We start from the raw sequence: 13,453 nt of genomic DNA on the forward strand, positions 1-13,453 counted from the left end.
AGTCAGTCAAAACAAGACCTGGAGCTAACTGTGGCTCAGATCATGAGCTGCTTCTTGCAAAATTTCGGCTGAAATTGAAGAACGTAGGGAAAACCACTAAACCATTCAGATATGACCTAAATCATATCCCTTATGAATATACAGTGGAGGTGAGGAATAGATTTCAGGGATTAGACCTGATAGACAGAGTGCCTGAGGAACTATGGATGGAGGTCCGTAACATTGTTCAGGAGGCAGCAACTCAATCCATCCCAAAGAAAAAGAAATGCAAGAAAGCCAAGTGGCTGTCTGATGAGGCTTTACAAGTAGCTCACGAAAGAAGGGAAGCGAAAAGCAAGGGAGAAAGGGGAAGAGATATCCAACTGAATGCAGAGTTCCAGAGAATAGCGAGGAGAGACAAGAAGGCTTTTTTAAATGAACAATGCAAAGAAATCAAAGAAAACAACAGAATGGGAAAGACTAGAGATCTCTTCAAGAAAATCAGAGATCTCAAGGGAACGTTTTGTGCAAAGACGGGCATGATAAAGGACAAAGAAGGCAGGGACCTCACAGGAGCAGATGAGATTAAGAAGAGGTGGCAAGAATACATAGAAGAACTATACAGGAAAGATCTGAAAGTCCTTGATAGCCATGATAGTGCGGTAACTGAACTTGAGCCGGACATCCTCGAGAGTGAAATCAAGTGGGCCTTAGGAAGCATTACTAACAACAAAGCTAGCGGAGATGACAGTATTCCAGCTGAGCTATTTAAAATCCTAAAAGATGATGCTGTGAAAGTGCTGCAATCAATATGCCAACAAATTTGGAACACTCAACGGTGGCCACAAGACTGGAAAAGGTCAGTTTACATTCCAATTCCAAAGAAGGGCAATGCCAAAGAGTGTTAAAACTACTTTACAATTGCACTCATTTCACATGCCAGCAAGGTTATGCTCAAAATCCTACTAGCTAGGCTTCAGCAGCATGTGAACTGAGAGCTACCGGAAGTACAAGTTGGGTTTCGAAGAGGCAGAGGAACTAGAGGTCAAATCGCCAACATTCGCTGCATCATGGAGAAAGCAAGAGAATTCCAGAAAAACGTCTATTTCTGCTTCACTGACTACACTAAGGCCTTTGATTGTGTGGATCACAACAAACTGTGGCAAATTCTGAAAGAGATGGGAGTACCAGACCATCTTACCTGTCTCCTGAGAAACCTATACGAGGGTCAAGAAGCAACAGTAAGAACTGGACATGGAACAACCGATTGGTTCCAAATTGGGAAAGGAGTATGACAAAGCTGTATATTGTCGCCCTGCTTATTTAATTTATATGCAGAGTACATCATGAGAAACACCAGGTTGGATGAATCACAGGTTGGAATTAAGATTGCCGAGAGAATTATCAACAACTTCAGATACGCAGACGATACCACCCTAATGGCAGAAAGCAAAGAGGATCTAAAGAGCCTCTTGTTGAGGGTGAAAGAGGAGAGTGCAAAAGGTGGTTTGAAACTCAACATTAAAAAAACGAAGATCATGGCATCTGGCCCCATCACTTCCTGGCATATAGAAGGGGAAGAAATGGAAGCAGTGACAGATTTTATTTTCTTGGGCTCCAAGATCACCGCAGACGGTGACTGTAGCCATGAAATTAAAAGACGCTTGCTCCTTGGGAGGAAAGCTATGGCAAACCTAGACAGCATAGTAAGAAGCAGAGACCTCAGCTTGCCGACAAAGGTCCGTATAATCAAAGCTATGGTTTTCCCAGTAGCAACGTATGGCTGTGAGAGCTGGACTATAAGGAAGGCTGAGTGCCGAAGAATTGATGCTTTCCAACTGTCATGCTGGAGAAGACTCTTATGAGTCCCCTGGACTGCAAGGAGGTCAAATCAGTCCATCCTAAAGGAAATCAACCCTGAGTGCTCATTGGAAGGACAGATACTGAAGCTGAAGCTCAAATATTTTGGCCACCTAATGCGAAGAGAAAACTCCCTGGAAAAGACCCTGATGCTGGGAAAGACTGAAGGCAAAAGGAGAAGGGGATGGCAGAGGATGAGATGGCTAGATAGCATCACTGATGCAATGAATATGGACTTGAGCACGCTCCGGGAGAGAGCAGAGGACAGGAAGGCCTGGCGTGCTATGGTCCCTGGGGTCACGAAGAGTCGGACACGACTTAACAACAACAACAACAACAACAACAAAAAGACCTTTTTATTTCCTGAGGTCTTTCAACTCTTCATTGTCCTGTGCTGTGCTATGCTGCTCTTTTTATCAGCCTTTTAAAAATGACATGGATTGAGTCCATATTGTATTGTTTGATTTGAAGGCCACCCCGAACATATTTTTATGGGAAGACAGTATATACATTCTCAAAATAGATAGATAGATGGCTAATATTTCTTTCAGCTTTCTGTCTTCTGGGATGAAGCCCACTGAATTAACAGATCAAATTTATTTATAGCATCCCAAGTCTCTGCCTTGACCCATGTCTGCATGCCCACTCACAAGGAGGGAAACTGATACTTAGTTGGGCAGGCATAGGGCCCTAGACCAGGGGGGTTGAACCTCTTCCAGCCAGAGGGCTGAATTCCATTTTGGCGAAGCTCTTGGGGGCCATATTCTAGTGATGGGTGTGGCCAAAGGCAAAAGGGGTGGGGTCAAAATATCAGGTTATGTTAGCTTAAAGGTTTTACTGCCAGTAATTGAGCCTTAGGAGAGGCATCTCAACCTTTTAGAATGGGGGAAAAACTGCACAAAAGCTGAGAAACCACCAAAAAAATTGGTGGTTGGAGGAGAAGGACACAGCCATCTGGAGAACCCCAGAAGGCCATATTGGAACCCTTGGAGGACTCGATTTGGCCCCCAGGTTCTGCACCCCTGCTCTAAATCATGGAAAAGTTGAACAGGAGAGGTTTTTGTAAATGGGACCAGTACAAATGGTCTTTCCCAGCCATCCGATCCATTTTCCTGCTGTTATGGCTGGTTCACACACACGCATACATAATTTCTGTTGCTTTGCTGCGCACTTGACAACTTGCAGCTGAATGCATGAAGAGACTCCACGAAAAAGTACTGCCTTTGAAGTTACGTAAGGATTCTATCAGTGATGGCCCATTCATATACACAATTCATCGCCAGATGGTCAGGGGAAATGGGGTGGTGCCAGGGGAAGGGGGTGTCCTGGGAAACCCCAGAAGGCCAGATTGAGACCAGGCAGGCCAGATTTGAAATTGTGCACCCCTGCCTTAGGCCATAAGAAAATGTGCCTAGTCTGACATATGTGACCAGTCGTTAATTTCTGAAAATAGCAGGCCAAGTTGAAGCTTGCCTGGCAGCACGTTGTTAGTCCTAAAAGCCCTGATTTGGGTTTGTTTATTTGTTTTCGTAAAGGAAAGAAAACTCTGGGGGTTTTTAAATGCTCGGTCTGCAACTCTGCGCACACCAACTCAGGAGCAAGGCAAATTGAGTTTGAAGCAGTGCAGCCCAGACACAGGCCAACCTGCACCAGTGAGAACTGCGCCATGGGTGAAGAGAAATCCCCTACCAGGTCCCTGTGCAGGAACTGCTTGGATTCCAGGTACTCCATGGCCTCGCAGACATCCTTGCACATCTCCAGAAGCTCACTGGCCTGGGCGGACCGCCGACTGTCCCGCAGGTAGTTCAGGAGGCAGCCTTTGGACAGGTACTCCGTGACGATCATGATAGGTCTCTCCTTGGTGCAGACCCCAAACAGCTGCACGAGCTTCCCGTGGGACAGGTTCCTGATGAGTACAGCAAGAAATGTAATGACCTGGTTCAGACGATTACCAGGCCTCACCATGGTTTAAATAAGCCACGGTGGGTTGCGACACGTGCCGGGTTGCTTTGAATATTCAAACTGCGACCGCAGCTGGCTATGTGGTCTGAACCCGGTGAGGGTGGGTCGTGCAAGGGTTAAACAACCCTTGCTAGTGGAGGCTGGTGGCTCCGATTTCAGTGGGGCTGTGTTTTCACTCTTGGTTTGAGTCAGAACCAGCCAGAACTCTAAAGGAGCCATCCAAAGCACTGAATTTATTTTGGGGATCGGGTTCAGCACCTTGGATAGCTCCTTTAGAGTTCTGGCTGGTTCTGACTGAAGCCCAGTGAATTCACGGCCCCGCTGAAATCCAAGCCACCAGCCTCCACTGACTCTCGCATAACCCTAAAACAAACCATGGGTTATGCAAGGTTGTTTAACGCTCGCACAACCTCCCCCCGCTAGGCTCAGGTGACATGACAAGCCACGGTTGTGGCTTGAATATTTAAAATGGTCACCCACACACACCGCAGCCCGTCGTGGTTTAAGCTTAAGCCACGGTGGGCTGTTCAATCGTGGGAACTGGCCCAATGAGCTGAGAAGCATTTGGACTCCCAGTTTTCCTGCATCCTTGACTTTTTTCTCCACCAAGTGCCATATGCATAAGAAGCTGAGAAGAGAGTCACACAGGGCTTCAGAGACTTTGGTTCTTTTCTTTTTTTTTTAATGAGAACTGATCAGCATTGCAAATTTCTTCAGAAATGGAACAGAAAGGACTTGAGGGGTTTTTTTTAAATGTGTGAGCAGGGACATTGCTAGGCACTTAAAATATTCCAGGCCGGATCTTTCTACTGAAATCAATGGAAGGGGTTCCCCGCACCGCAATGTAATTGCCATGCCGGGGGGGGGGGGATTTGGGGTACCACAGTGATCCCCATGGAAATCGCATCACTCACTTGGCATTTAAGCTTGTGGGGGGGGGGGAATCCCATTGGTTCCAGTGGAAAGATTTTGTCTAAACTTAATTCCCAGGCAGGGGGATTGGGTGGGTTGGCACTGCAGCATCTGGGAAGGGGAGGGTTAATACTTCACTCTCCAGCTACAATCCCCTTTGAAAGTTGCTGTTTGCATGACAGTTAAGCAGAGGAAAAACGAGCCCATTGGCACCAATGGACATGTAGAGCTCTGGGGAATAGATCCAGGGCTCTGGGGAATAGATTCGGGGAGGGGGCTGCATGGGCCCCAGCCTATCAATCCCCCTAGGTGGGAGAAACTGAAACTGACAGATTCGTCCATCCAGGCAGAGGGCTTTGAGCACGTATCTCTTTAAGGTCTGGGTTTGAATCCCTGTGTATTCAGCCATGCTTGTGGTGCTGAATTAGGCTTGCCACCTCTTTTGTTTTCTGACAGATTCCTCATTTTTAACAGCTATACAACATGGACTTCCATTCTGGGAACAGTCACACTTAACAGATTTGCCCAGTGCAGATGGGCGAAAATGTTGTTCATTTCTGTGAACAGCATACCAACATTTGCAAATGTCTTCTTATATGGGATGAAAATAATAAGAGATTTACAAATCTGAATGTGGGAGAAAGAGAAACAGACAGATTTGTCCATCCTTAGAAAGATCTAAGGGAAAGACGTTGATGGAGGGAGAGAAAAGAGAGGATATTTGCTGCCACTCACATCATGACTTTGGCTTCGTCAATAAACGCGTCCTCCGACATGGAGCCTTCCTTGATCATTTTGACGGCCACATCATGCTGGCCTTTCCATTTCCCATGTTTCACCACCCCAAACTGCCCTGTCCCCAGCTCCTTCAGGAATGTCAGGTCCTTCGGATCAATTTCCCATGCTCCTAGAACCAACACGGGACAAAGGATGGTTGTAAGTCATTGTGGGGAAGGGAAAGAGGGCCATTTAAAGGGAAAGGAGCAGATGGGAAGCCACCCACCACGTTATCATTTCCCACAATGTCTTGGAGCATCCAACGTAATGTCACTCCACGGCATTGTGGGAAAACAACATGGACGGCTTCTGAGATCCAGCTGCTGCCACCAGGTAATTGGATTCACCAATCCCAAGCCCAATGTCTGCTGCAGGGGGGAAACAGAGGGACGGCAAGGGTGCAGGTGTAACGTAGAGATCCACCTCAAATTTAAGGACATTCAGCAATTACCGTATCCAAGTCCTGCTGTGGAAGGAGCCGTTTTTTGTTGTGATGACACAGGGTACTTCAATCTGGATATAAGCCCTGGAGTGCATCAAAAGAATTACATTATTGGGAATGCATTCATAATAATGCATTTGTATTGATGCAAAGCGTATAAACGCTGTTCAAAAGTGCAGCGCTGTCTGTGCTCTGTGCTAGAAAAATATCAAAATTCAGCACCAAGATGCCCATTCCAAACTCTGCAGATGATGGTGCAGACTGAGCAAAGGTGCATAATTTTTCTTGCTTTTCAAAGTTCATGGTGCAGTGGTAGTATTTTGCTTAATTCCTTGTGCTTTGAATGCTCATGGGAGCTACGTGGGGTGTATCGAAGCCCTGTTCTCAACTGCTGGAAATCGTATTTGGCTATCCAAAGACTTTGGGGCAGCTGCTGGGACTGAGGCAGCTTCTTACATTCCTCCTAGCACCCCCATGGCCCCTCCTGTATGCTGTTCCCTTAGGCTTATCTGGCAGCAGAGGCTAGGTCTGGGAAGCCTCCCACCATCTTCAGTTTCCCACAGTGCCCTGGAGCACCCAACATAGCATCGCTCCAAGGCATTGTTGGAAATTAAAACGGTGGGCCACTTCCCAAACCCAGCATGGCCATCAGGTAAGCCCAGGACTCGTGACAAAGCACAGCTCTGCCTAATGGGCAGCTCACCTATCCCAAGCCAGGAGCCCAACAGAGGGGACTTTGCCTGGGGAGGGGGAGGGGGAGGGCAAAAGGCTCAGATTCATAGCTGGCCCTACTCACATACTTTAAAGCTTATCTTCACAAGCATAAAGACTAGAAAACCAATCTCATTAAAAAAAATGAAAGCTGAGATTCTTTTGGAAGCTGAATCCTAAACCTGAGGATCCTGTGCTTTTTTTTTGCTCCCCCGGAGAACTGCAGCATACATACAGTCCTAGCACATATTATATCCCTCAAGGTTATGGGTTCAAGCTTTCCCACATCCCACACAGAGCAGCAGCTTCTCATCACATGACTTTTTTGGATTTTGCCAACCCAAGGGATCAGTTTCTCATTCTCAGCTGGGTGGACCGTTTCATGCAAGACTTGCACCGCCAATTGCGGAGAACGTGCACCATTTATTTTACATTATTTATTTATTTTACTACATTTATATCCTGCCTTTCTTCCATGATGGAACTCAAGGTGGCATACATGGGGGGCCATGGGGGGCCATGGGGTGTTCCCAGGCATTTTCCCATCCAGATCTGCTTAGCTTCCCCCTACTGCTCCGCATCTCCCTGATGAAATGTCAGCCATTGGCCTTGTTCGCACGTAACGACAACCCAGAGTAGGGGTTGAGTATGGGTTGAGTATGGGTTGTTGTTGAATCATGGGTTGTCATTACCCACGTGGGTTGTTGCTGCACTATGATTTAACTCTGGGTTGATAAACACAAATAACCCAGGAAGAGAACCGTGGTTTGCTGTTGGGTTGTGAACTCTGGGTTGTTCATAGTTAACAACCCATATTTAAACCATAGTGCAGGGTTCACACATAATGACAACCCACCATTCAACAACAACCCACAATTCAACAACGATCTATACTTAACCCGTAGTCTGGGTTGTCATTACATGTGAACCAGGTCACTGTCTTTACCCTGAACCTATTATTATTATTATTCATCCTCACCCGCTGAGTTGTGCTGATGGTAGTTGATGAGCTCTGGGATGGTGTTAAAGATGTGCTTCTCTGCCAGGAAATACTGGTTCTGGGGCGTGGAGCACACAACATAATGGCGAATCGTCCCCTGGGGCTCCCTGTGAAAGCAATCATGCATTGGTGATACTAAGGGAAGGGTGGGGCAGAACTGCCAAGAATGGGAGGGAAAGGGATATCTGCATAAGGCGCTGGTACTCCACTGAGGGAGAACTATGAGCAGGGGGGCAGAGGGGGGATCCAGCATAGAATCATAGAACAACAGAGTTGGAAGGGACCTTGAAGGTCAACTAGTCCAACCCCCTACTCTGTGCAGGAATTTTGACAGTGCAGCATCCTTGACAGATGTCTGTGCAGCCTCTGCTAAAACACCTCCAACGAAGGAGATCTCATTGCCTCCTGAGGCAGTCTGTTCCACTCTGAAACGGCTCTCACCATTAGGACATTTCTCCTAAGGTTTAGTCTCCTAATGCCTGCAGTTTCCACCCATTGCTTCTAGTCCTGCCCACTGAAGCAACAGAGAACAAGTCGGCTTCACTTTCTGCATGACAGACCTTCAGATATTTGAAGAGAGCTACCATGCCTCCCCTACACAGTGGCTAAAGTGTTGGACTGGGAGCCAGGAATTCTGGGTTCTAGTCTCCACTCAGCCATGGAAGCTCACTGGGTGACTTTGGGCCCGTCACAGACTCCCAGCCCAACCTACCTCACAGAGTTGTTGTTGTGAGGATAAAACGGAGAGGAGGATAATGTAAGCTGCCTTGGGTTCCTTGCAAGAGGTAAAAAGGCGGGATATAAATGCAATAAATAAATAAATATTTTTCTCCAGATTAAACATAGCCAGGTCTTTCAACCATTCCTCAGAGGACAGGGGTGGGCTACTATGGGGGGAAGCGGGGCTGGAGGCCATTTTTGCCCCCCAGACCCCCCACTACAGCTCATACTGTGTAGGGTGCAAAAAATATATATCTTTTTTTTTAATGGAGTGCTTTTAGCCACTACGGAGTGCTGAAAGGGTCAAATTTAGCTTCAGAATAAGCTCAATTTGACCCCTTTAGCGCGCTGTAGCCCATTAAAATAAAACAAACCCCGATAAACATTTTTCTTGTGAATTTGGCAGTACAGCTGGGCCATGTGTTGCCCACTCCTCTCATACGACATGGTTTCCAGAACCCTCACCATCCTGGTCACCCTCTTCTGGATGTGCTCTAATTTGTCAATACCCTTCATAAAATATGGTGCGTGGAATAGGACACAGTACTCTGAATGGCATCACGTCGAGCACTTTGCCCTGCTATCACACCTGAGAACTTGGGAATGTCTCAAGATTTGATGCTGCAGCTGAACTTTCAGGTTGTAAGATCACAATGCAGAAGAATCCAGAGAAAGCCCACCTCGGTGGCTCTTAGGCAGGGCCCTGACCTGCTTGTGGTCCCTGGGGGTTATCACTGGAAGTGAGGTAGTAACACCAATAATTCCAGAGGTTGTAGCCATTGCTCGATTTCAGACATCAGTGTGTAACAAGGAGGAGGGGTAAACTCTACACCCAGGCATTTGACGGCATATGTTAGGCCTCTTCATTGAGTTGTTTCATTGGGTTGTGGTAGTTTATTTTTAATTGTTTTTCGCCGTTTTAAAGTGTTTTAAATTTTTGTACCTTTAAATTTTTATTGTAAGACGGCTTGACTCTTTTCTGAGAAAGGCCACTAGGAAATGTAATAAACGACAACAACAGAGGAGGCCATGAGATAATCAGATTGCAGCAGGGTCAGGCCAGATCAGATGCTGTGAATAACATTGCCAGCTTTCAGAAGTGGGAAGGGGCAGTTATGCTCTGGAGCCCATAAATCCTCTCAGGTAGGATTTATGGGCCCCAGAGCATAACTGCCCCTTCCCACTTCTGGCCTCTGCAGGTGGGGGCTTTTACTGAGGACTAGCACAGAGTCACATCCATTTCCACATCAGCAGGTTGCACTCACGTGGATGACTTGGCCAACACAGAGACAGTATATTTTCCGGTCTTGCTGATGGAATCTCGGACAATGAAGCCACCATCTTTGCCCTGAAATGTGGAAATAGAGGGAAACACTAACAAGTCAGCTGAAGGCACTCTGGTGGTGAGGAAGAAGGAGCAAGATTCCATTATAACCGAAGCCTTGAACCCCGTTTGGAGCTAGGAAGAAGCCCAGAGTGCCTAGCACTGATCTGGATGGATCAGATCCCATCATGTCCTTGTTTCTATAGAACAGGGGTGTTGAACCGCAGCTCTCGCTGCCAGGAACTAAGCCTTAGGAGGGGCATTTCAACCTTTTAGCATGGGGAAAAACCTGCACAAAAGCCAGGAAACCATAAAACAGTTGGTGGTCAAGGGAGAGGGGGTGGGTCCAGGGGAAGGGGCATAGCCATCTGGGGGACCCCAAAGGGCCAGATATGGCCCACAGACCTGAGGTTCAACACCCTTGCTGTAGAAGGAATGGCTAGCACCAGTGGAGGCTGGTGGCTCTGATGTCAGTGGGGCAGTGAATCCACTCCAGGTTTCAAGTCAGAACTCTAAAGAAGCTATCCAAGGTAAAGCACTTTGGATAGCTCCTTTAGAGTTCTGACTGAAACCCAGAGCGGATTCACCGGCACACTGACATCAGAGCCACCAGCCCCCACTGGCTACCGGAGGATTTTATACCAGCTTTCCCTCCTTAAAGGCTTTTCAGGGGGGCACAGGAGAATGGAGGGGTGGAGGAGGAGGAGACAGGAAGTCACCTTGCGCAAGTGCACACTACTTAGGATCCAAGCCAATATAGTTAAGGCTCACGAATTCCTCTCTAGGCAGAATGTTACACATAATTGGGGCTGCCACTAAAGGCTCTGCCCTGCCATAGTTTATTTAGTTTATTATTTAGTATTAACATTAATATACTTCCTTATCTGCTAAAAAGCCATTAAGGCGGTGTATAACGATTTAAAACTTAAAACGTGCAATAATAAAACCAACCATAAAATTATAGCACGTGGAACAATAAAAACAAGAACATTAAAAACAGAAAAAAACACTAAAACACTCTTAAAACACTAAAAACCTACACATTTTAAAAGGCTAGATTGAAAAGATGGAGCTGTTCACACAACACACTAGCCCACACTCAGTGGTTGAGTGTGGGTTGTTTGTTAAACTGTGCGTTAGCATGTTGCCTGAACCCAAGACATTTTCCACAGCGTGGCTTGTTAACTACCCTGAGCAACCCAACAACAAACCAAGGGTTCTCAAGGAGACTTGTTTGAGGAAAAAAAGCCACTCTGCATGGTTAACAAGCCACTCTGTGGGAAACGTCCTGGGTTCAGACAACACGCTAACCCACAGTTCAACAAACAACACACAGTTCAACAACAACCCACGCTCAACCACTGAGCATGGGTTAGCATGTTGTGTGAACGCAGTGTGTCTTTACAGTCTTTCTTAAGTGTAGAAGACAGTGGGGGGCCAATCCTAGTTCTTGAGGGAGCTTTGACCACCAGTGGAGTTGGGAGGATTTTGAGAAGGGCACTGTTGTGAAAAACCATTAAGATGGAAGAAATGAACTCATAATGGAAGGCAGGAAGAACTGACATGAGTAGTTGTACACTCACCTCTTTCTTCAACAGCTGCTCTGCTTGCCTTCTGGTGATGTTTTTCAAATACCACCTGAAATACAACATGGGGGAAGGGAAGAGAACATACCACTTGAGGGAACATACTTTTGGGATGCAAAGGTAAAATGAAACCCAAATGTCCTCCAGTCAGTTATTTTATTTCGTTATTACATTTATATCCCACCATTTTTCCTCTTGCAAGGAACCCAAGGCAGCTTACACAGTCCTTCTCCTCTCCCTTTTTATCCTCACAACAACCTTGTGAGGTATGTCTTGTGGAGTCAGTGACTGGCCCAAAGTCACCCAGTGAGCTACATGGCCAATTGAGGAGTAGAACCCGGATCTCCCAAGTCCCAGTCCAACACTCTAACCACTACACCACACTGGCAGAACTACTCTTTATCCTGGTTAATATGCGTTCCCAAGCCTGCATTCGCCAAGGTAATGCAAAGGAAGAGGAAGCATTTGTAAGGAAGAGTTGGCAGGAGGGGTGGATGGATGTTTAACTACTCCTGCACCAACTGATTCTCTCCTCCCCACTGAGAAAAGATGCCCCTGTGACCACTTTCCCCCTAGCCAAGTTTCTCTTCCCAGAGCCTAGCTGGAGGGGGAAAATACAATTAAAAATGGCTGGGGAAGGAGGCATTTGCAGGGAAGATTCAGCAGAAGGGATAGTCCACCGATTCTCCCCCAGAAAAGTGACACTCGCACACGTGCACCCCTTATGCCTTATAATGAATACACAAGGATATATTTTGAGGAAAACACAGGATCAAGTTCTGCCCTCTGTCCCAGAATTCCAAGGAGACTCACTCAAATATCTCCAGAGAATCTCTTGTTTCAGTGACATAGTTGCTGGGAATGTAACCTTGTTTCCTGTCGGGTAGAAGAAAAAGGAGAAAAACAACAATGATAAACTGCTCCCCATGAAACTGACAGGAACACAAGAGGACAGGACCCCAGTAGAGCACATACTTTGCATGCAGAAGACCCCAGATTCAATCCCCACCATCTGATATTAAAAGACCTGGGTAGGAAGTGATGGAAAAGATCTCTGCCTGAGACTCCACAGAGCCGCTGTCAGTCAGAACAGACCGAGAGAGCTCAGCAGACAAAAGGCCGTGAATTCAGTATAATTCAGTGTCAAATCTTCAGGAAGGATGAGATTTTAGAGAGTTTAACTCTCATAGCACCCCCCAAAGAATGCTGGGAATTGTAATCTGGTTACGGGGCAAAGAGTGGTCTGTTCGAGGAGGTTCCTAACCCCCCTCTCACAGAATCGTAGCTCACTAGTGGAAAGAGGGTATGACTATTAAACTAGTTTAACTTTTAAGGTCTATGGAGGCTGGAGCAGAGGGCAAGATGAGGACCCACTCCATCAGCCCATCCGAGAGGCCAGCCGACATTTGAGTCCTCCCTCCCTCAGCTCTCATTTAGTAGCAGCCATTCCATCAGCAGAGAGAGAAATGGGAAGCAGGGTCACTCTTGAGAAATCAGTTGCCACTTGGCTCCTCCTCTCCCCAATTGGTTTCCATTCCACCTCCTTATTATAAGAACTATTATTTAACTTCAAGAATTGGTGCCCAAGTTTGCTTGTTTTCCTCTTCCCTCCCCCTCCCTTTTGTATGTTAAACATTCAAACAAAACACACACACACACACACACACAGATGCCTCATATATGCTATATAACTTGTATTTAATTATTTCATCAGATAGTGAGCTTCTACTTTACTCTAGCTGTTCCACAAGCATATCTGTGAAAGACTAAGAATTATAAGTAGCGTGCTTATTTCTTCAGTGATCTTGTTATATTATTCTGTATGTTGCTCTTTTTTGTTGCCTTTTAACAAACTTTATTTCAAAGTAAAATAAAATTTAATGGTGAAAAAAATAAGACAAGACACAAAATTGTCCCATTTGTTATTGATCTGATGTTGGCCATTCTGGGAGCCTTTTCTGCTGAAGAGTGAGGTAAAATACTACTACTACTTATTATTATTATTATTTATTAGCCCCTCATTGTATCTTTCCACAGACAGTACCTAGAATCTCCAATTCTAAACCCACTGATGCAGGAGCAATGACATTTCTGTATTCTGTACAGCTCCTAGTTCATGGTATTGCTATCATGCTTGCTGCTTTTAGGTGGGCACTGAAGACAATTTTATTTAGCTGCCT

The 13,453-nt window shown here is 46.2% G+C and overlaps 1 protein-coding gene across 3 annotated transcripts in view; it reads right to left on the bottom strand.

Moving 5' to 3' along the window:
* Window positions 1-13,453, bottom strand: part of BTK (Bruton tyrosine kinase) — a 38,692-nt gene that overhangs the window by 8,596 nt on the left and 16,643 nt on the right. For all 3 annotated transcript variants that reach the window (XM_084813880.1, XM_084813879.1, XM_084813878.1), the window contains 7 exons: window positions 12,087-12,149; window positions 11,271-11,325; window positions 9,629-9,711; window positions 7,623-7,750; window positions 5,942-6,016; window positions 5,449-5,620; window positions 3,529-3,745 (listed from right to left, as the gene is read on the bottom strand). In XM_084813880.1, the coding sequence (XP_084670006.1) occupies window positions 3,529-3,745; window positions 5,449-5,620; window positions 5,942-6,016; window positions 7,623-7,750; window positions 9,629-9,711; window positions 11,271-11,325; window positions 12,087-12,149 (793 nt within the window). The remainder of the gene's footprint in view (window positions 1-3,528; window positions 3,746-5,448; window positions 5,621-5,941; window positions 6,017-7,622; window positions 7,751-9,628; window positions 9,712-11,270; window positions 11,326-12,086; window positions 12,150-13,453) is intronic.

This window comes from Heloderma suspectum, chromosome 9, assembly GCF_057233095.1.
Source record: "Heloderma suspectum isolate Gila_16-S chromosome 9, 16-S_ref, whole genome shotgun sequence".
In the NCBI taxonomy this organism is placed as follows: domain Eukaryota; kingdom Metazoa; phylum Chordata; class Lepidosauria; order Squamata; family Helodermatidae; genus Heloderma; species Heloderma suspectum.